Genomic DNA, 24217 nt, shown 5'->3' with positions numbered 1-24217 from the left:
TAATTAACTGTGGTTTGAGCAGCAAGCCCTCTGCTTTGCCCCCAGGCACACAATACAAAAACACTGTGATGATTCTGAGCCTTACCGTCCATGAAGAGTACCTAAAAACTCTGCTATTATGTTTCCAGGGGCTCTCTCACAGTTGCATAATACTTCTTCCGTTTATTATGCACTGCCTTGTAAAGTTCCTCTCATTAGATTTTGAAGAACAGCTGCAATATAATTCCTACCTGGCCAGCTAGCATCTCATATAACAGCACGCCGTAGGCCCACCAATCTACTGATTTTCCGTAGGGCTGATAAGCAATAATCTGTGAAATAATGAAAATAAAAATACCTGTGTTCAATAAGGTCAGCGGTGAATCAAATAAATGACTTATGGAGATAAATACATGCCACTGAAATGCATAGAGAACCCAATCCTGTCATCCTTATTGAGGTCAAAATCCCACTCGGATTTATGCACTTTACAGCACAGAATCCAGATCCTCGTGTTAGAATTGTAGGGCCAGATTTACAAAGGTATGTAGGCACATAAAAATGCCAATTGGCACCTAGAAGGATTTACCAAAGCAGCTAAAGCAGGTTAGATGCCTAACTCCCATTAAAGCGCCTTTGAAAATCTGACTAGGTGCCTTTTGCTTCTTTAAACATCTAGATACCTTTGTAAATCTGGCCCTTCAAAGATTCAGGATGTGCTTTTGAAAATAACGAAGCAGGTAGAGTAATGGTACACAAGAAACCAGAATGATTTCATCAAGCCATTCATGTTAAATAATCAAATAATCATTTTCACTTCATTCGGAGGGTATCAACAATTCAGAGTTTAATTTCATTACTCTGTAATATTTACATTTTGACCCACTCTAAAAAGAGGCAAAAATCCCAAAAATGTGAGCAAGACCCCTGAAAATCTCAGCTTTGTTTCACCGTGCTACACAAGTCTCGGGCTCTTCATCTGAAATCAGGAAACCAGTTATGCCAACAGGAAAGAGGTTTCTGCCATTCAGACTAATGACAATTTCCAAGTATTTTTCACCCAGGATTCAATTCAGACTTTAGACATAAGTGCATATTGAGTGCTGACATTACGAAAGTCTGGTGGATGTACAAACTCAACACACACTTCTTCAAAGGGCAGTGCTAATTTATTTTAAAGGTGCATTGCAGCATACAGTCGGTTACAGTCTCAGATCTAAATGCCATTTCAGTTTAACATCATTTGTTTGTATCTTAACTATTAATGATTTCTAGTAATTCTGAAGAGATTACCCATTCCATTTTTCTCCAGTAAAGGGAATGTTCTGAAACATTCTTGGATATTTCTCCTCTAATACAGGTCTCTCCTATTTAGTTTGGGGGCAAGTCTAGTTGACCCTGAAACCATAATTCGTCTATTTCAGAGGAATAATCAGACAATGAGATACTGTCCTTTCACTATTAAATATTCCTTAATTTAGTCTCCTTTTCCTGCTACCACGTGTTTTTCATTCTCTGTGAAACAAATTGCTGAGACTAGTGCAGATTACACACCCTAGGTTCTCAGCAGTCTCGTAAAGGAATTAAACCAGCAATCAGTAAGGAAAATACTTAATTATCAGTTCAACAAAACAGCGCTACTTAGCCACTACCCAAAGACTTCAGAACCTATCTGCAAATAATTGTCTTCACTAGGGTAATAACAGGACATGATCTGGAAGTTAGCAATCTGTCTCTTAGCAAAGAAACTCAAAATAAGTCACTCTGAAATACATTACTCATGAGTTAGCAGCTGAAATGAGTAGCTAAGGACATCTAAATTACAGTGTTTGTATCTTAACTTTACTGTAGAAAACTAATTTTTAGAATACAGTGTATTTTTTCTTTTTTATTCAGTGGTAACTGCTATTAATATGAACCTCTAATTAAACTAACAATCTAGAAAAAAATGGAGAAGAATTTTAAAGAGCTCCTTTTAAATTGTGGGGGAACATGTAAATCATTGTATTTAAGTTCGGAAAACGTCTACTGGTCAGAGCAGGGGATTGGGAATCGAGATTCCTGGATTCTATTCCCTGACTTTGTATAATTTACCACATGTCATTTGTGTTTTCTGTACCTACCTCCTTCTCTATAGCTAGGCATAATGAATTTACTGCTGGTACAATGCTTTGAGATTCTTAGATGAAAGGGGCTACAAAAATGCAGATTTAATTTTACAATTCTTTTGCAATTATCACATATACTGGGCCTTATAACATACACTTGGGGCCACCTACTTCCTGCTATAGCGGTTGATAGACTTGATTACTCTCAATGTATTTTCCACTCACCAGTAAGTTCTCAGGGGGTCTATTCAAAATCAGTGTTGCTACTTCAAAGAACAAACACTTTCAAAATTTCAACCAGAAGAAAGGACTGGCCTTTATACATAAAACATGTTAAAAAATACCTCACTGTACTGGAAAAATTCCAACCCTATCAGAGAGTGTTTTCAGCCACGGAGTAATGGCTGTATTTTTAAAAGGTCGTTAAAATGCAAGGACAGAATATTTTTTACAATTAGTATGTTTCCTTGCAAGGAGCCTAATTAGAGATATTTTGTAAACTGAAATTAGAGAAAATTAGAGACAAAATATTAAATCCATGTAACAGAGGGGGCAAAATCCTTCTAAAATGTCTATCCAATGGGTTCTCTACCTGGGGGTACCAAATAGGTCTGTGGAAGTAACAATCTTCCCTTTCTCCATGGCCAGATGGCCGGGGGTGGGAAAGAACAGAACATTTTTGCTATTTTAACATGGGGTTTTGGTATGGAAAAGGTCAAGAAACACTTGTCTGCTGATGCTGACTATTCATTTACCCTGTAAATTTGTGTCTAAGACACTGAAGAAACTATGCAGTATCTCCTCCCTCCAGGAATGCTGAAAGAGTCAATAAGATGCAGGTAGGATCAAAGGGTGGGATTTATAAAGGCACCTAAGGAAGACAAATTCCATTGAAAGGGACTTAGTTGCTCTTTGAAAATCCCACTCAACGTGCTTATTAAACTCTTTCATTGAACCTTGGAATGTGGTGTCCCAACTGGTTTCATCCTGAGAAATATGGTTTCACGTTTAATATTAGAACTCAATTCTTGAACATGTGGAATTTTCTAGTATATACCACAGCTCAAAGCCACCAGGAATTATTGGCACAGTGAAAATAAAATGATGTTTTCCCCTCAAATTGGGGAAATAAACCTAGGTGATGCCATGACAACGCAGAGCAGGTGGAATGATGCATTTGTTGCACCTTTTGGACCCCTCAAAAGATTTTAAAACAACAACAACACAACCCTAATTAAGTATGTCCCATGTGAATTACTAGCTAAATTCTAATATGGGTTTATAGATATGGTAAAATTGAAATGCAAAAGAGTAACCTGCCATGTTAATTTATTAACCTGTCCATCACTCACAGTGAAACTGGCAGCTTGGTTCACACATAAATTGGAGCTATTCAAAGCACTAATTGGGAATGTAATGGGAAAAAATCTGGACTTGAAAGAAGGGCAATAATTTGGTGGGGGCAGGGAAGGAGTGCAGTTATTTTGGTTCAGGTTGTGCAAAATATGTAGGGAAGATTCTCAGTTTTTTGGCTTTCCAGTCATATAAAAGTCAAACTGTCAATACTCACTTCAAGAGAAAAATATATATATTTTTAAAACAGCAAAAGCTACTAAATGTGGCAGGTGTCAATTCCTCCCTGAGTAACGAGGCAGCCCTGGCAGAAAGTGGTAATTCTTAATAAAGGATAAAACAGAAATTTGGCAAGCTCTGACCTCATGTTCAGAGATGGAGACTAATCTGTTGAATCCAACAGTAAACAAATCTTGCCAATCTGTTTCCTCACCAAGATGTGGCTCATGGAGTTTGGAGAGAGAGAAGAGAAGCAGATTCAAAACACTTTCTCAATGGGGGAGGGAGGGATGGGAGAGCGGTAGGTTCCTACCCATTGTTTCCCCATCACCCTTTATTGTAACTCTGATAATTAATAACACTAACGTATTTGCAAATCTAATAGGATTTTATAAAAAGCTGAGAGCATAGACAGAACTCATCATTATTATTTGGGTGTGGTGGTGCCCTAAAGAACCCAATTAGTAATTGTACCCCATTGTCCTGGACACTGTGCACACACACAATAAAAGGACAGGTCCTTACCCTTGAGAGAGAAAAGTCCTAAAGGAAAGCATAATTCCTCTAAAGGGCTGAAGCTCTTCATCACTGGATGTAATCTGGTCAGTGTGAATGGACTGCTGTAAACTGCAAATGGCACAGGGTAGTACTGAAATGCTGCTATTTTGTGCATGGGCTAGTTTCCTGCTTCACTGTAGAATCAAGAACACTTAAAATTAATTAGTTCACTATTTCAAGTAATTCCCTCCTTCACTAAATTCTTGTCATTAAAATGGTTTGTGTACTGTGAGTCCATTGTCACATTCAGTCTCAGAACTGGCTGCTTTTCAGTGGTAGGTGAAAAGATCCCTACACAGCGTGTGAATTCTGGGATCCTTTTGGGTACAAAGTGAAATATAAATACAAATGATCCAATAAAATGACTACTACTGCTATAATAATAAATTCAGCTTTTAAAAGGAATATGTATCCCTGCCACAAGCAACAGTCAAAGTCCACTTTTCCAGCATTCAAAATAGTTATCAACCTGCTATACTCCTGGCAGGAACATGTTGTTGTTTTTTTAACATTTAAAAAAAAACATTGTTTTGGGGTCTCTCAGAATCAACCTTTCAGTCACTGCAAGGATTCTAACTCTTGGGATTTTGTTTTGTGCCCAAGAGAGAAGTTTGTGGTACAAGCTATTAGAATCCCTTTTTTATTAATACTGGTTTTGACATGCATCTCCCTCAGTCTCTGGTGACCAGCCAAGGAGATACTGCACCATTAATCAATTTCAAGGTTATCAGAAATACAGCCATAAATATTTATATTTCAGCTCAGCCCAATAATGAAAATTCCATACAGGATAATCAGTTTACTCCTGCCCGACAGAATTGGTTGCACCAAGCATACAATTATTTTAACCTTTGCACAGTTCTCAAATCTTGAACTTGTATGTGTAAAAATACCCCCTTTGTCCAATGTGCACTATGCATGAGCTAAAAATATTATGCAAAATTTCCTAAGACAAATAAAGGAAACCCATTATTTTACAGTACTGCATTCATTGTCGACCTGGGAATCACCTCCCACAAAAAGAGTGGGGTCATGAATAGGTATCAGGGGATCATGAGTACCATGCCCTTTCCATATTGCTAAATGAGGGAGAGGGTGGAGGGAGGAGAGAGTGAGAAGAGTGGTGATGGTGATTTGCATCTCATCCTTCTAGAAACTTTTCACAGAAGCCACTCCCAAGATGGTTGGATGATTGGTCCCCTCCTCTGCTGAAACCACTGTTTCCCTCTTTGGCTGACTGGAAATGGGAAGATTTAAAATCAAAAACCTCCGATGAGAATTCATCTTCATATTTATAATTTTGCTTTGAATTCAATTAGGTTCTATTGCTGAATATATAAAGACACTTTGGATGTATCTTATACATTTAAGTTATAATCTACTGTAAAATCTAGCCCACTGGGAGGCCTTAGAACAAACATGCTGAAATTCCTTTGCCAGCAAAAGGGAATGAGATAGTATGTGCCTTGGTATTCTTATGCATTATTTATATTTCCCTAGTGCCAAGGTAACTTACCACTGGTCTAAACTATAGCCGGGATCAACGCTCTGAGATCGATCCACCGGTGGTTGATTTAGAGGGTCTAGTAAAGACCTGCCAAATCAACTGCAGATCGCTCTCTAGTCAACTGCTGTACTCTACCCTCTTCCGTCAACTTACCGTGGCATAGACCCCCGCGGTAACTTGACCTAAGGTACGTTGACTCCAGTTACTTTATTCACGTAGCTGGAGTTGCATAGCATAGGCCGACTTACCACGGTAGCGTAGACATAGTCTTAGTTATAGACAAGGACCCCATTGTTCAAGGCGCTCTACAAATATAGAAAAAGACAGTCCCAGCCCCCAAAGACCTTACAGTTTAACTCATTATGCATCTTCAAATTCCTCCATAAAACTCTTCTCTGCTGTGATGCCTATAAAAAACTTGACCCGGTTAGGCCGCTGGTGCACCAATACCATGGCCTTGCTTTGAGGCTCATTGCATAGTTTTAGATAACAATTCTTCCTCTAGTGTTGTGTCCTCAGAAATGAAGGAAAACCAGTTGGCTGAAAGACACACGCATGCTCTGAAATCGAATATAAACAAATACTATTTTCCTCCAGTTACAGAATGTTGTGGTAAAAGGATAATTTTTTCATATGAATTAAAGTGAAAATGCACCATTTCAACTATACCATTCAACAGACCATGTTTTCTCTGGCTATAGCTGGCACAAGACTATCACCCATAGATATGGCACTATCTTCTTTGTGTACTTTGCTATATTGGCTTCATTTGCATTTTGATGGGAAAAGGTGAAATGCTGACCTGGGTTATTCTGATCTCCTGCTGCAAGTAACAGCAATTCATGAAAACACAAGGTTTGTTAACATTTCACACAGGTACAGACTATTAACTATGAGAAGAAAAAAACATGTCTTGCTTCCAATTTCAGTAAAGTGACAAAATTCACATTATACATTAATTAATATTTTTCCCCACATATAAATCGTCTGTGCTTTAACAAATATTAAATTATAGCTGGAAATGCTCCAATCAGAGACGCATTTTAACTAGTGTTGAGTAAAATAGGCTGCCTTTTGGATCAGGAAGAAATTCCTTTACATGAAAAAATGCCTTTACACAGAACCATAGATCTAATTACGGAGATGTGGATTGTGGCTCCAGAGTTATGGTTGTGTTGAGATTTGCAGGCAAAACGGGATTTAAATCAGTGCTCTTGAATTTAGGGTCCATGCTCAATACACATAAACAGCAGATCCTAATACTTAGATCTTCCAATCACTTAATGACTACAGTCCCTTATTTCTCATTTGGTCTTATACCTAAGTTAACTATTGAATGTACAACTCTCTCTCTCTCTCCCATCTGATATCACATCTTCATTTTGCACAGGCTGGAATTAAGGCTGGGGTTTCAGTACTTGGTTGTGAGTATGCCGAGTAGCTGCATGCTCAAGGTGAGAAGGTAATGTTTTTCTGCCAAGCAGGCTGAGTATATGTGGGTATTAGAATGTTTAATTGATAAGACTTATAAATTGTAGTTCTGGATGTTCATATTGCCAGAAATTTCCTTGATGTTTTAAAAGAAAAGGAGTACTTGTGGCACCTTAGAGACTAACAAATGTATTTGAGCATAAGCTTTCGTGAGCTACAGCTCACCTCATCGGATGCATAAAGTGGAAAGTACAGTGAGGAGATTGTATATAAAATAAAATACTTTATGTATCCGATGAAGTGAGCTGTAGCTCACGAAAGCTTACGCTCAAATACATTTGTTAGTCTCTAAGGTGTCACAAGTACTCCTTTTCTTTTTGCGAATACAGACTAACACGGCTGCTACTCTGAAACTTGATTTTTTAGTAATTGTGTTGATGCACTTGAGCTACCCTGCCTGTAATAACTTAACTAAGATTTTTGGGTGGATATGGGTAAAGTAAACTTTTCTCATTATAAACCCTGACTATAAACATCTGACTACAATTTGCATTGAATAAGTCAGACAGATGTTGTTTTTGGGTAACTCTGACAATAGTAATGGGAAATTTGGGGGAAAACTTTAGATTTGTTACGTCAACTGCATCAGAGTTCTGAATTTGCGGTTTAATAGGAGGAGCTTTCTCAAATCCAAAGGTGGTTGCCCAATTTTGTATCAGGTGATAAGACAGACATTATCCAGAATACAGTGCAGAAGCTTTGCAGGAAAATTGGTGAACCACTGCAGGAATTCATTAATCTCTTGTTGAAAATTAAGAGACTCGTGAGTTCCTGAAAATAGTGCAAATGCTTGTTAATATATTTTATAGCAACTGTGAGAACCCATGGTGAGATGCGTTAATGAAGCTACATTTGCTCCCAATAACAACCTCATTAACATCTGTCAGCATTGTAGGACTTTAAAATTAAATGCACAAGTCTTTTTATATGCATGCATGCTACAACATTTAATGAAACTGGACTGACAGTTCAAGCTGGCATTATGGCTTGCTTAGCAGTTTGTTATTATGAGCACAAATTTGAATTTCAATCTGATAAACAAACCATGCTTCAAGTTTCTCATGAGATAGATATTCCCTAAATAAAATCTTATTAAGGGTCTTTTTTATTCATTCACAAAAGTATCACATCTTCCCGCAGAAGCCAGGACAGTCCTAGGCATAAAACAGCCGTTTTGTAGCTGTCATATATTCACTGGGTGAAATGTTCACAAAGTCGTATGCTACTTCCAATGTTAAATGTTTACCTCTGGTGCAATGTAGTCTGGAGTGCCGCAGAATGTCCTAGTTGTTACGCCATCTGCCATATGTTCTTTGCACATCCCAAAATCTGCAATCTTTATGTGTCCTTCTGAATCCAACATCACATTATCTAATTTCAGATCTCTATGAAGAATCACAGTAATTTAATATTAATAGTTATGCCAACTAGGGCACCAAAAACGTCATCTTACATCAGTTGCATTACTGAATACTATGTGTTTTTTATATATATACACACACACACAGTGGACAGAGGGGAATCTTTCAGATGATGCCTTAAAAACAGGGAGTTTTTTCTGTGTCTTCTGTTGGATATTAAAGATCCCATGGTATCTTTCATAAATGTAGGGGTTTGTTCAAGAGTTCATCAGCCATATCATCCCCCTTGAGTATGCTGCTCCACAGAAGTGGCTGCATTTCATCATGTAGTATACAGTCTGTGAAGCACTTTGGGTGGAAGATGATACTTCAGCAATGAAACAATACAGCCAAGCAGTATGTCTCGGGGAAGAAGAGGAGGAGAGGCCAAGGGGGGCTTGACAGGAATAGTGTAAAAATGGATAGTAAGATGAAGTTTTTTCACAAGGCCAAAAAGTCTCATTACAGATTAACAAGACATAAATGCTGTGGTGTCAAAGGAATGTTATGTGACCACAAATGGGAGGAGAGGTGTGCATGGGATACTCTCTATTAAGGAGTTGGCTACACTATGAAAAAGTTTGAGGATCACTACTCTAAGTCAAGCTTCTAAACTAGTAATGAACAAGTAATCACTTAATTAAAGGTCAGCATTCAACAAAATGAAAACTGAATTGTTCCTCAAATTAAAATCAGAAGGTAGAATTGCTCATTAGGCCAATGTTTTTTGCTTTGCTGTCTGACCAATATTGTCTGATGCCCTTGAGTCAAAGCTTTCAGTCTCTACTATTCACAGGATCCCATTATGCATTGAAGTACTATGCCCTTCTTGATTCTGCTGTCTTTTACATTTGTCTTTGCATATTAAAATCTTCATTCATAAAATATATGGCAGGCTAACAATGCTAAATTCCTAATTGGCAGTGTTCTTATGTTCAACATTTTATTTCTGCAGAAATGTGTGGGTACTGAATTATTAGAGGGTCACACAAGGTACACCTAGAGCATTCTAACTCAACTACACTAATGTGGTAGACAATATATAACAAATACAGGCATGCGCACACACACACACTCACTCTCTCTCGCGCGCACACACACACACACACACACCCCTTTACATAAACACACGCTTTAGGACACATGAATGTATGCAATGCAATAAGATATAACAAATGTTTCGAACTCAAGCGTTTTCAATTGAATGCTGCAGAGTGCAGATGTCAACATAGCTAAGATATGCAGTCACCCTTAGTTAAAGGAACATCACCGACAAAACAATGAAGTTTAGTTATTAACAGCAAATTGACTACTTTTTATAAAAACATCTTTTAAAAGACTGTAAATAGCCAAACACATTAGTCTCTCCAGGATTTTAATAGGAATTACTTGTGTCAGTTAGTACTCACCTATAAACAATTCCTCTTTTATGGAGAAAGAATAGCCCAATTGAAATCTCAGCTGCATAAAACCTGTAAGAACATAATTTCAGTTTTCTTATCTTCCACGTATAATTTTCCTCTGCAGAAATGTATTTGAAACTCTCCACACCAAAGAATTAAAGCAAAGGAGTAGGAGAAGCTATTGCATTCTTGTATATATAAAGCAGTAAAGATAATATCCTGCATCAACTTGATTTTCAAAGTAATTCATCAAGTGTTTGATAATATTTTGACAAGACAGGGTAAAACAATTGGGCATTTCTTCCTAAATTAAGAAGAACAGTGCACTTATTGCATGGCAGTTATGTGGTAAGTAATCTGACTGGATAGGTCATTCCTCTCAATGCCTGATCCTATCAGATTATTTATGACTCATAATGCTGATTTATTTACACTGAGATTCACACATCATTAAAATAATTGATAAAAATATTATTCCTTTATACAAATGTTAATGGCTGAATTACCTCAAGCTAATTGAACTAACTGCCTGCCCTATGCAATATCATTGCCAAAAGTAGTTTAAGTATATACAATAATGATGAGCTTTTGAAGTCAGAGTTACGGATGATACTAAACTGGGAGGAGTGGTAGATACGCTGGAGGGGAGGGATAGGTTACAGAAGGACCTAGACAAATTGGAGGATTGGGCCAAAAGAAATCTGATGAGGTTCAATAAGGATAAGTGCAGGGTCCTGCACTTAGGATGGAAGAATCCAATGCACCGCTACAGACTAGGGACCGAATGGCTAGGCAGCAGTTCTGCGGAAAAGGACCTAGGGGTGACAGTGGACGAGAAGCTGGATATGAGTCAGCAGTGTGCCCTTGTTGCCAAGAAGGCCAATGGCATTTTGGGATGTATAAGTAGGGGCATAGCGAGCAGATCGAGGGACGTGATCGTTCCCCTCTATTCGACATTGGTGAGGCCTCATCTGGAGTACTGTGTCCAGTTTTGGGCCCCACACTACAAGAAGGATGTGGATAAATTGGAGAGAGTCCAGCGAAGGGCAACAAAAATGATTAGGGGTCTAGAACACATGACTTATGAGGAGAGGCTGAGGGAGCTGGGATTGTTTAGCCTGCAGAAGAGAAGACTGAGGGGGGATTTGATAGCTGCTTTCAACTACCTGAAAGGGGGTTCCAAAGAGGATGGCTCTAGACTGTTCTCAATGGTAGCAGATGACAGAACGAGGAGTAATGGTCTCAAGTTGCAGTGGGGGAGGTTTAGGTTGGATATTAGAAAAAACTTTTTCACTAGGTGGGTGGTGAAACACTGGAATGCGTTACCTAGGGAGGTGGTAGAATCTCCTTCCTTAGAGGTTTTTAAGGTCAGGCTTGACAAAGCCCTGGCTGGGATGATTTAACTGGGAATTGGTCCTGCTTCGAGCAGGGGGTTGGACTAGATGACCTTCAGGGGTCCCTTCCAACCCTGATATTCTATGATTCTACTGCAGAGATGTGCCAATTACATGCAAGAAGGCCAGTAAAAAACAAGATTGATTATTACATTTAATAAAAAGGAGCAGGCAACATAGCTCTTAAAATGCTGGTTCAGAATTGTTTTTAGTCTCTTTGACGGGGCAGGCCATCAGATGGTGTACAATGTCATAGCTCCACAGACGTCAGGAGCTATGGCAATATATACCGGCTGGAAATCAGTGGCGCTATGTACATTTACACCAGCTGAGGATCTGACCCGTGAGATGACTCTGGTTTTTATTTAGTACTTAGTCAGGTCATGCTTACATTTTTGTCTTTTATGTGTCAAATATTTAAAATTAAGGTTTTTTTTAATGACTCTTACTTGATGATTTTAATCATACTGAGCAAGTTCCAACTTAACAGCTATTTTTCTTCATTTTTAAAAACAGAACAGGTCACACTTTACATTAAGGTTTAATGGATAAACTGTTTATAAAATGCTAATAAATTATTAATAGACATTAAAAGCATTTTACAAACTTGAGTAGTACATTTTAAAGAAAAGTACATCAGAAGGTGTTACAGATGCTTAGCAACCCTATTGATCTGTTGGACATCATAACAATATATAACAATTTGATTAACTATTTATTAAAACACCTAATGTATTAACTCTTAAAACTATCTATAAATTGAACCTTAATATAAAGTGTGACCACAGTATCTATCACTGGATATGCATTAAATTAAGCTTAATTACATAGTAAATGCTGAATCTGTTTCTTGTCTCTCACAGTGTTGTTCATTTAGTGTGAATTGTTAATAGCCATATTGTACTCTGGTTTACTTGTTAAAAAACTTGTCGCCATTGATTTTAAATTTTTTCCCCCCAAGGTGAAGCTATCTCCTACAATATGTGCTGTGTGTTTAGACCAGCAGGCCCACAAAGTTTCTATTAGACTGGATAAAAATATGACAGCCCCAATTTCTATATAATACTGTACATACTGGACACATCTGATCCCTCTGCTGCAGTGTAAAATTAGTAATGACTTTATTTAAATCAACGAACACTCACACTGCCTGTGGCTCCTTAAATTTTCCTACTTGCTGAATGTGATACATGAGGTCACCACCATTCACATACTCCATAACGAAGTACAGACGATCCTAGAACATAGTATTAAAAAGGTAAACACATTAGGCATAAGGTACTATGTACTGGCATATGTACTGCCCAGTAGAACATATTATTAAAAAGGTAAACTCATTAGGCATGAACAGTGATGTATTCTCCAGTAGGGGTCACTACTATAAAGATTATAATACAAAACAATAAGAATGAGTCTATATATTCTGCACATTATGGCAAAAACAATTTTATAGATCAGGAAACAGAAATAGAATGACTTATAGATGTTGCAAGGGTCAGTGCCAGGCTGAAACTCCATTCAGCCTTGCCCATTTTAGTGATGCAAGTTTATTTCTTATTACTTGTATTACAGTAGTGCCCACAATGTTACAAGTACTGTTCATACAGGCAGGAAGACATAGCTAAGCCCAAAAGCTCATGTTTTTTAAGACAACAAAAAACTCTACAGATGGTTAGAAATTCTTGCCTTGTGAAAATGGGCATTTCCAAACCTATGTTGTAACATTTTCCCTAGGAAGACAAGGAAGATGAAAGCGCACCTGATTTTAAAAGAAGGTGACAAGAAAACTATTAATATGATTTCAGAAAATTGGGTTCATGAGTCTTGATACTGAACTGGCCAACTCCAAATCATTTTTGTCCCACACTCCCTACTTCAGCGAAAGGCAGATTTAAGGCATTTTGGAGGGAGAATTTTCTCGCAGTGTTAAAATGGCTTTGTCCAAAAAATGTACAAACCTGGGTGTCTGAAATTAGACATCTAGAGTAATGTTTTCAAAACACCTAAGTGACTTAAGAACACAATAAAGGCCATACTAGGTCAGATCAAAGGTCCATCCAGCCCAATATCCTGTCTACCAACAGTGGCCAATGCCAGGTGCCCCAGATGAAGTGAACCTAACAGGTAATGATCAAGTGATCTCTCTCCTGCCATCTATCTCCACCCTCTGACGAACAGAGGATAGGGACACCATTCCTTACCCATCTTGGCTAATAGCCATTAATGGACTTAACCTCCATGAATTTATCCAGTTCTCTTTTAAACTCTTTTAAACTCTGTTACAGTCCTAGCCATCACAACCTCCTCAGGCAAGGAGTTCCACAGGTTGACTGCGCGCTGAGTGAAGAACTTCCTTTTATTTGTTTTAAACCTGCTGCCCATTAATTTCATTTGGTGGCCCCTCGTTCTTATATTATGGGAACAAGTAAATAACTTTTCCTTATTCCCTTTCTCCACACCACTCATGATTTTATATACCTCTATCATATCCCCCCTTAGCCTCCTCTTTTCCAAGCTGAAAAGTCCTAGCCTCTTTAATCTCCCCTCATATGGGACCTGTTCCAAACCCCTGATCATTTTAGTTGCCCTTTTCTGAACCTTTTCTAATGCCAGTATATCTTTTTTGAGATGAGGGGACCACATCTGTACATAGTATTAAAGATGTGGGCGTACCATAGATTTATATAAGGGCAATCAGATATTCTCCATCTTATTCTCTATCCCTTTTTTAAGGATTCCTAACATCCCATTTGCTTTTTTGACTGCCGCTGCATACTACATGGACGTCTTCAGAGAACTATCCACGATGACTCCAACATCTTTCTCCTGATTAGTTGTAGCTAAATTAGCCCCCATCATATTGGAAAAAATAACCCCAACTATACATACAATGTGCATTACTTTACATTTATCCACATTAAATTTCATTTGCCATTTTATTGCCCAATCACTTAGTTTTGTGAGATCTTTTTGAAGTTCTTTACAGTCTGCTTTCTTCTTAATTAGCTTGAGCAGCTGAGTATCATCTGCAAACTTTGCCACCTCACTGTTTACCCCTTTCTCCAGATCATTTATGAATAAGTTGAATAGGATTGGTCCTAGGTCTGACCCTTGGGGAACACCACTAGTTACCCCTCTCCATTCTGAAAATTTACCATTTATTCCTACCCTTTGTTCCCTGTTTTTTAACCAGTTCTCAATCTTCGAAAGGATCTTCCCTCTTGGGGATGATGTCCCCAAGATGTTCCCCCATGACAACTTATTTTACATAAGAGCCTTTGGTGAGGGGGACCTTGTCAAAGGCTTTCTGGAAATCTAAGTACACTACGTCCACTGGAACCCCCTTGTTCACATGTTTGTTGATCCCCTCAAAGAACTCTAATAGATTAGTAAAACATGATCTCCCTTTAGAGAAACCATGTTGACTTTTGCGCAATAATTTATGTTTTTCTATGTGTCTGACAATTTTATTCTTTACTATTGTTTCAACTAATTTGCCCGGTACTGACATTAGACTTACCGGTCTGTAAGTGCCAGGATCACCTGTAGAGCCTTTCTTAAATACTGGTGTTACATTAGCTATCTTCCAGTCATTGGGTACAGTAGCAGATTTAAAGGACAGGTTACAAACCATAGTTAATAGTTCTGCAATTTCACATTTGAGTTCTTTCAGAACTCTTGGGTGAATGCCATCTGGTCCCGGTGACTTGTTACTGTTAAGTTTCTCAATTAATTCCAAAACCTCCTCTAGTTGCACGTCAATCTGTGACAATTCCTCAGATTTGTCACTGACAAAAGACGGCTCAGGTTTGGGAATCTCCCTAACATCCTCAGCCGTGAAGACTGAAGCAAAGAATTCATTTAGTTTTTCTGTGATGACTTTATCGTCTTTAAGTGCTCCTTTTGTATCTCCATCGTCCAGGGGCCCCACTGGTTGTGTAGCAGGCTTCCTGCTTCTGATGTACTTAAAAAACATTTTGTTATTACCTTTTGAGTTTTTGGCTAGCTGTTCTTCAGACTCCTTTTTGGCTTTTCTTATTACATTATTACATTTAATTTGGCAGTGTTTATGCTCCTTTCTATTTACCTCACTAGGATTTGACTTTCATTTTTAAAAAGATGCCTTTTTATCTCTTACTGCTTCTTTTACACGGTTGTTAAGCCACAGTGGCTCTTTTTTAGTTCTTTTACTGTGTTTTTTAATTTGGGGTATACATTTAAGTTGAGCCTCTATTATGGTGTCTTTGAAAAGTGTCCATGCAGCTTGCAGGGATTTCACTCTAGTCACTGTACCTTTTAATTTCTGTTTAACTAACCTCCTCATTTTTGCATAGCTCCCCTTTCTGAAATTAAATGCCACAGTGTTGGGCTGCTGAGGTGTTCTTCTCACCACAGGAATGTTAAACGTTATTATATTATGGTCACTATTTCCACGTGGTCCTGTTGTAGTTATCTCTTGGACCAGATCCTGCGCTCCACTCAGGACTAGATCGACAGTTGCCTCTCCCTGTGGGTTCCTGTACCAGCAGCTCCAAGAAGCAGTCATTTAAAGTATGGAGAAATTTTGTCTCTGCATTTCGTCCTGAGATGACACATACCCAGTCAATATGGGGATAACTGAAATCCCCCAATATTATTGTGTTTTTTATTTTGAGATCCTCTCTAATCTCCCTTAGCATTTCATTGTCACTATCACTGTCCTGGTCAGGGGGTCGATAATAGATCCCTACGGTTATATTCTTATTAGAACATGGAATTACTATCCATAGAGATTCTATGGAACATGTGGATTCATTTAAGATTTTTATTTCATTTGATTCTACATTTTCTTTCATATATAGTGCCACTCCCCTCCCCCCCGCATGACCTGTTCTGTCCTTCTGATATATTTTGTACCCCAGTGATTGTCCTCACTCCGCCAGGTTTCTATGATGCCTATTATATCAATATCCTCCTTTAACACGAGGCACTCTAGTTCACCCATCTTATTATTTAGACTTCTGGCATTTGTGTACAAGCGCTTGTCACTGTTTATTTGTCTGTCCTTTTCTGATGTGTCAGATTCTTTACGTGAATGTTCCTCGTCTGATCTGGCCCATACTTTATCCTCTTCCATCCTCTCCTCCTGACTAAAACCTAGAGAATCTCTATCAATAGACTTTCCTCTAAGAGAAATCTCTGTCCAATCCACGTGCGCCTCTGCAGCAATTGCCTTTCCCCCATCTCTTAGTTTAAAAACTGCACTGCAACCTTTTTAATGTTAAGTGCCAGCAGTCTGGATCCACTTTGGTTTAGGTGGAGCCCATCCTTCCTGTATTGGCTCCCCTATCCCAAAAGTTTCCCCAGTTCCTAATAAATCTAAATACCTCCTCTCTACACCATTGTCTCATCCACGCATTGAGACTCTGAAGTTCTGCCTGCCTACCTGGCCCTGCATGTGGAACTGAAAGCATTTCTTAGAATGCCACCATACAGGTCCTGGATTTCAGTCTCTTTCCTAGCAGCCTAAATTTGGCCTCCAGGATGTCTCTTCTACCCTTCCCTATGTCACTGGTACCTCCATGTACCATGACCACCGGCTCCTCCCCAGCACTACGCATAAGTCTATCTAGATGCCTCGAGAGATCCGCAACCTTCGCACCAGGCAGGCAAGTCACCATACGGTTTTCCCAGTCATCACAAACCCAGCTATCTATGTTTCTAATGATCGAATCTCCCATTACTAACACCTGCCTTTTCCGAATGACCAGAGTTCCCTCCCCCGGAGAGGTAACCTCAGTGTGAGAGGAAACCCCAACATCATCTGGAAGGAGGGTCCCAACTATGGGAAGGTTTCCCTCTGTTCCCGTTGACTGCTCTCCTTCTCTGGGCTTTTCATCCTTCTTAACAGCGCAGGGGCTCAGTTCAGATTAGAGTGCTCAGTTCAGATTGGTAGCTGAATGTGTCACCACTGGATGGTGAAAAGATGATGCAAAATGAGACCTCATTCTTGCAAAGACTTACGCTTGTATGTAAAATTATACACTCATTGTACACATGCTTAAATCTTTGCAGTTTTGGGGCTTGACTTTATCTAAGTAGACAAATGTCCATGCCACAAAAAACAGCACTACATTTAGAATTAAATGGCTACCACTACCATTCCTTGTGAACTATGGGACCATCTTCTGACATGTACTATCATCTTCTGGTCCTTATATCACCAACACAAACTCCATAGGTGAACCTTTTCGTATATTACATGCTATGGTTGGTATCACAGACTTAGGGGAAGTAAAAAGCACTCACCTATTCTTTGCTCACCAACTACCATCCTGGCTTCAGCCTCCTTATCTTAGGGGTACCAGGGAACCAAATTAACTATGTCAATATATTAATTAATAAATAATTATCTCATTAGATTACTGGGGCATTAAGACCCCAATCAAGCAGAGTACTTAAGCACATGCTCAACTTGAATAATATGAAGAGTCCCACTGAGATAACCGAGTTCTTATATACAGGAAGAGAAAAGCTCTGTATAACCAGTTGCTGTAGAATACTTCTAAAGATCTATTTATTATGATTATAAAGATCTATTTATTATTTTTATGGATTTTCCCGATTTCACAAGGTATCTATTTCTTTACATTTTTCTGTGTAAAGCACCCATGAGATCTGCAAGTTGAAGATAATAAATGTTACTGAGATAATAAAATACATCCGAGTGTTATCTTAGCAGAAGATTAAACTGTGAAAGAAGTGGAGGAGCAAGAAAGAACGGACATCACGTACAACTGTTTGGAAGCAAGAATGCAGCTGGGTTAGGAAAGGTGGCTTATCCTGGAGTGCTAGTACTCGTTTTTCAACCATGGTACATTCCACATCATCATCCTGAATCACCACATCTTTTTTCAATATTTTGACTGCGTACAGCTCCTCTGTCCCCTTCCTGTCTGCCAGCATCACCTGCACAAAGAGAAATGAGAGGCTGAAAATCTCCCTCGCTGGCAGAGAATGGAGGTGACTCACAAGCCCCGAGAAAGGTGTAAATGGCACACCAGCTTCCCATTTTACCAGCACTTACTGACTTGGCTGGAAGCTCTAAAAATATCACGATTACTCACAGATTACAACGAGCTGTGCTATCACTTCAAAAATAGTGTTTACACCGACACCTGGGCCGGCACCCCCCAGGTAATCCCGGGCTCCTCTCCTGTGGCCAACAAAACGACAGACCCCACTTGAATGCCTCCATAAAATGCACTTTTGTTATAAAAACCGCTTGTTAAAACAGCCGGCAACACAGCAGCACCTTTAGTGGGTTAAAAGTTTTCACTGTATTTCTCATTCCTGACGTTTCCAAAATATTCATTCCTACTGCACGATGACAGCTTTCACAAATGGCATTGTGACCGACGTAACAGCTCTATCTTCATCACCACCACCAAAGATGAGCCTGAATCTCCTTGAACTTTGGGGAAGGTCAGATCTGGATTCTTGAGCCCAGCTCTGTATCGAAAATCTGGAATTACCTAACATTATTTAAAGTTTAGGAACTCAATTTTTTTTATCATGCAACTTAAAGCCTATATGAGTGCCTAGGGGCATAAACTAAGCATCTCCAGACTTAAGTGGCATGTCCACACTTAAGTGACAGATATAGAATTTGAATGTCTATTATATCACCCAGGCTTGAAAATTAGCCCAACAATGTGGAACATCAAGACAGCTGACCGTCCAACTCTGGACATTTCATATACTGGAAAACAAATACTACCCCCATCCCACGTTTTTGCAGTTAATTATCAGTACAAAAAGTAATCTTTTTCATACATATAAAAATCTTCTACTGTACTGGTAGGTCTTCATTGCAGGTTATTAGATGTAAAAATAATCAAGATAACAGTACTTGTATAGTACGTAGAGACAAGGTTTAAAAACTATAACCCTAAAATCTGCAGCAAATGCATACAATGGCATTTTCCAGCTCTTTGTTTAACAGATACATAGATTTTAATGCTGGAAAGGTTCAATTAATCTATATTTCTGCACAGCACAGGCCACAGATTTTTATTCAGTAATTCCTGCATCTAGCCCTACAACTTATGGTTGAAACAGAGACAAGCATCTCTTTTAGAAAAAGACAGCCAGTCTTAATTTAAAGATTCCAAATAATGGAGAATTTACCACATCTCAAGGTAATCGGTTCCAATGGTTACTTACTCTCACTTGGAAAAAAATCTGCATTTTATAAACAGTTCATAGAAGGACAATTTTCAGTTCATTTCTATTATTAAAAATAAGGCAGATGGAACTACCTTTCCAAAGCTCCCCTTCCCAAGCACCATGAGAAAGTTGAAATCTGTCAGCTTCACACTGTCCAGGTTGTTGGATGGTATATTGGAAATCCTGTCTTCTATTGGAGTAATGACTTTGTTACCAGCTGGCCCAAGTCTGGCTTTCTAAAGAGGTAAAGAATATTGAAGTGAGAAGTGTAACCTGTTTACCCAGTAAAATGAAAGATTAGAAGAATTATGTTCAGTTGTAGATGATTAATTTGAAGCTACATTCTCAGGAGAAAGGCTGCATAACAAAAGTTGCACAGACACAAATTCAAAGACTCATTCCAACAACACTTTTGTCATTATTAAGTGAAACAAAGTGGAAAACTGTGTAAGTATATAACCAGATAAAAGCAGATACACTTATCTGGTTAACAGAGAAAAAACAAGCAAAAAACAAGCAAAAAAAAAATCACTATTTTCATGCCATAATCAGGCTAATCTGTGATTTTTGTTTTTAAATATAAAAGGTGCTCTTTATAAATGTCAGACTGTAATGCTACTAGTGTACTGTAGGATAGAAGAGAAACTGTTTATATACATTTTCTTAAAATGTCATACACAAGTTCACACTTCATAGCAGGCTAATCTGTTATTTTTGTTTTTAAATGTAAAAGGTGCTCTTTATAAATGTCATACTGTAACATTACTAGTGTACTTTAGGATATAAGAGAAACTGTTTATATACATTCTCTTTTAAAATGTCATACGCAAGTTCACTCTTCATAGCAAGAGTTAGTCTGTGACATGCATTATGAAAAATAACCTCCATTTTGAATAACCAACATATTATGACAATCAGTGTTGATAAGCATGGCCACTTTTGAACTGGCATTACAATCAACTTTGATTTTCAATCAAGTGTTGATTGGGGGTCGAGGGGGGCAGGAAAGGGGAAATGCTACATTAAAAAAAAGTTTATCTCGGCGAGATAGTTCTTGTTTTGCAGAAGGTTGCAACAGTCTGAGTGAGTAAATCAAATGAGATACTGTAAATCACATATGTAAGCTGCATTTCAAACCTCACAAAGTTAGGAAAAAAATAAAGTCTCACCAAATGGTAATGCAGAGCTATAATAACTCAATGACCCCCTTTGCTTAAAACTTACCTACACACCAGTAGTGAAGCCAAGAGGGTTTAAAATTGGCATTATACACAGATTTTAGTGTTCTCTCTAAACTATATGAAGACCCATTATGCTGGACTGTCTAAATAATCCTAACTGCTCATGCTCTGCTTTGTCTCTCCAAGCACTTAACAAACACAGTAGTTACTCCTAATGCCATATCTGGAACGTACAGTAATTATGTATTACTATCACCATTTCACAGATAAGGCAACCAACGCATGGAGAAGTTAAGTCACTTGTCCAAAATCAACCAGTAAGTCAGTGCTAAAGCCTGGGTGAGAACTCACCCTGTGTGCTCCCTCTAGAAATTTGAAGATACACTTCCCCCCTCTATTTTAGGCATTTCACTTAACAGATATCAAATACTCCCTCACCCCTTGATAGCGGGTGTTCCCTTTCATACACATGAAAACGCATATACTCTGCTGGTATATACACATGATGTTTTCCGCTTGTGTTAATAATGAAGTTTAACATTAACATGGCATTTCCAGTTTCTTCCTTTATTATAATTAACTATTTGTATGGCAGTAGGACCCAGAGACACCAATGAGGATTAGGGCTCCATTGTGTTAGGTACCATAAACACACATAGTAAGAGACAATCCCTGCCCCATAGACCTTGCAGTCAAGTCCCTGTTCCTCAATGCATTGCTCATGGGTAGACCTCTGTGCTGGCACAAATTCCCCTGGACTTCAATAGGGTTTTGTGTGTTCATAGTCTACCTCTGAACAATACCTGGCATGACTGAGATGTTAACAAACAGGTTGTAAACTAAAATCTTATGTTTATACAAGGTAACAGATGTTTAATCAGATCACTTTCTCCATCCCTATAGACTCTCTGGATATTCTGATGCACGTCCCAGAAAGGGGCCTAAATAACAAAATATTTTTATGTATAAGGAGCAGGTTAAGTGTCCATATTTACAAAAGCGAGGTGACTTCTAGCCAAACACAGAGTGAGCAGCATCAGAGGCTTCCAAGTTGCTTTGTTTTTCAAACAATATTCCAATGAAATGCTTCAGCTTCTCTCCTTGCACATCTGGGTTCTTTAAACCCACTCTCATCCCTGAGGCTGCGAATACAATATTTGGCACTCCTATCATTCTGAGTTACTGCAAAGATTTGATCCGTAATATTTGTTTTTGGGACAAAAACCTAAGACTCATGTATATATTAATAGAAGCTTTATTAACAAATGCTCTAGCTTGCCTTCCAAGATAACTGTAAAAGGTTAATTGATAAGCTTCTGTGCCCTCCGCTGGCTACACAGCAGAATTGCAGAAAACAATGTAGTTTCTCCTTAGTAGTATCTGTGGGGCATATTTAATTGTCAAGATCAAACAGAAAGAACAGGAGTACTTGTGGCACCTTAGAGACTAACAAATTTGTTAGCGCATAAGCTTTCGTGGGCTACAGCTCACTTCATCGGATGCATAGAATGCATTTTTTTTTGTGTGGATACAGACTAACACGGCTGCTACTCTGAAACCTGAAGATCAAACAGGCAACTGTTTCAAGAAACAGCATTAAAGATGGAAAAGACTTGTTTGGTCACCCTGACAGAGTAGACTGGTTCTTGTATTAGTAGTAGTAATAGATATGCTAAAAATCTAAAATCATCAGCAGGTGGAGGAAGTTCACTTTCCAACTCCTTAAATGAGCTAAGTAACTGTTTTCTGGGGTTGAGGACATTTTTCTTCTAAAAAACAGAAAATGATAATCTATCAGCAAATAGATATCTTTCTAGCTGTGAAGGTAATCATCTGAACATAAATAGAAACAGTTATTCAGGTTATTGAATACAGAGCATTAGGCAATGTACAATTTATCATAGTTTAAAGATGCACATGCATATTGTACCTGTAATATTTTTTAAATATGAAATTACCTAAGTCATAGATGTTTAATGTAACTGTCTATTTTGGCCACAGATGGCACAATGATCTTATAAATAAAATCAGTATGTACTGTACCATTTTAGATTATTTGAACTGAAAAAACTACAAATATTCTGGGATATGGGTTGTAGAAGAACGTATATGGGGTGAAAAACGCTTGGTAACCTCAACGTGGTAGCTTTAAGTTTGGGGAGAATGCCTTTGTAAATGCTCTTCAGGCTTCACAGTGGGCAACACAGTTTGTTGTAAAATTTGCCTTTTGCTACAGCAAGAAAATGAAGGGGAAATCCAGATTTTCCACTTTTCACTAACCCGCAAAACCTGGGCTTTCTGTAAGGTTTGCAAAAGCATTGTCTTGTACAAGGCTGCAAGTATCATCTGTTTTGTGTGACCTACCCAGGCACCAGAAAGGATATCGAATACTGTTTAACATTTGGTCACACCTGAAGCCCAAAACAGTGCCTCACGAAAAGAGAGTCCTGATCTGAGAGGTATTATCCACAGCATGCTACAGCACATGCATGGAAAACTCAGGGGGCAAAAGGAACACCACTAGGTACAGACACTTGGTAAAGGACAAGCACAAGGTAAAGGACTCCTGGACAAAAGCAGAGTAGATTGTTCCCAGCCTGGATCATTCAATGAAAGGGCATAAATCAGAATGGCCTAAATAACCTAATGACCAGTACCCATTAAAAGATCTGCAGTGCCCTTCCACCTGGGCCAACATCACAACAGTCTGTGCATATGGGCCAATTTAAAAAAATTTCCACAGAGGAAAATCGGTGCATTTGAATCTTTTTTGTTGCCTTTTGGTTAAAAGTGCATCACCAGGGTGCAATGCAAACTTCATGGCTAGTGAACCGCTTTTTGAAGAAATGACGCAGTCGCTGACTTAAACCAAGCATTTCAAGAACGACCTATTTGTAGTGCAGCCCAACGTGAAATGTCAAGGTTCTGTTGCAGTGTATTCCAATCACTTATTTGCATACAGAAAACTGTCTTCTTTCTTAGCTGTATTCACAGGACCTGCCAGTGATACCAGAACAAAATAAGGTTGTTTCCATGGGAACAAAATCATAAAAGCTATATGAAGAGCCTCCAGTCTATAACAGTAAAAGCAAAATTTTGATGGAAAATTGCACTGCCAGTTTGAGTGGAAAGAACTAACACCTCAACAGCCCTTCAGAGTCAGCTTCTGTAACGTTGCATGTGGTTAAATTTATCCTGGAGATGGGCCCAAACCAAAAGTTTTACATTTCACAGAATTAGTATCCGAACTTTGTTCCCCCCCACCACTAATAATATGCATCTTAGCCAACGGATTTAGAAACCACACTGAAAGCCTTACATCTTGCCTTTAAAACTATAAGAAGAGCATTTTAACTTTGTAGTTAACAGTTTCAACAGTTTCTTACAAAAGCTGAAAGGGATCTGCAGGATGGCAG

At 38.5% G+C, this 24217-nt stretch overlaps 1 protein-coding gene across 1 annotated transcript in view; it reads right to left on the bottom strand.

Moving 5' to 3' along the window:
* The window catches only part of PRKCA (protein kinase C alpha), a 324685-nt gene that overhangs the window by 25199 nt on the left and 275269 nt on the right, over positions 1-24217 (bottom strand). Inside the window, exons 10-15 of the mRNA XM_073311390.1 lie at positions 19713-19856; positions 18187-18360; positions 12558-12649; positions 10025-10087; positions 8462-8600; positions 231-311 (exon numbers count right to left, since the gene is read on the bottom strand). Coding sequence (XP_073167491.1) covers positions 231-311; positions 8462-8600; positions 10025-10087; positions 12558-12649; positions 18187-18360; positions 19713-19856 — 693 coding nt within the window. The remainder of the gene's footprint in view (positions 1-230; positions 312-8461; positions 8601-10024; positions 10088-12557; positions 12650-18186; positions 18361-19712; positions 19857-24217) is intronic.

The sequence above is a fragment of the Lepidochelys kempii genome, chromosome 14 (genome assembly GCF_965140265.1).
Source record: "Lepidochelys kempii isolate rLepKem1 chromosome 14, rLepKem1.hap2, whole genome shotgun sequence".
NCBI lineage: Eukaryota > Metazoa > Chordata > Testudines > Cheloniidae > Lepidochelys > Lepidochelys kempii.
This window is presented reverse-complemented; position numbering and strand designations above follow the sequence as displayed.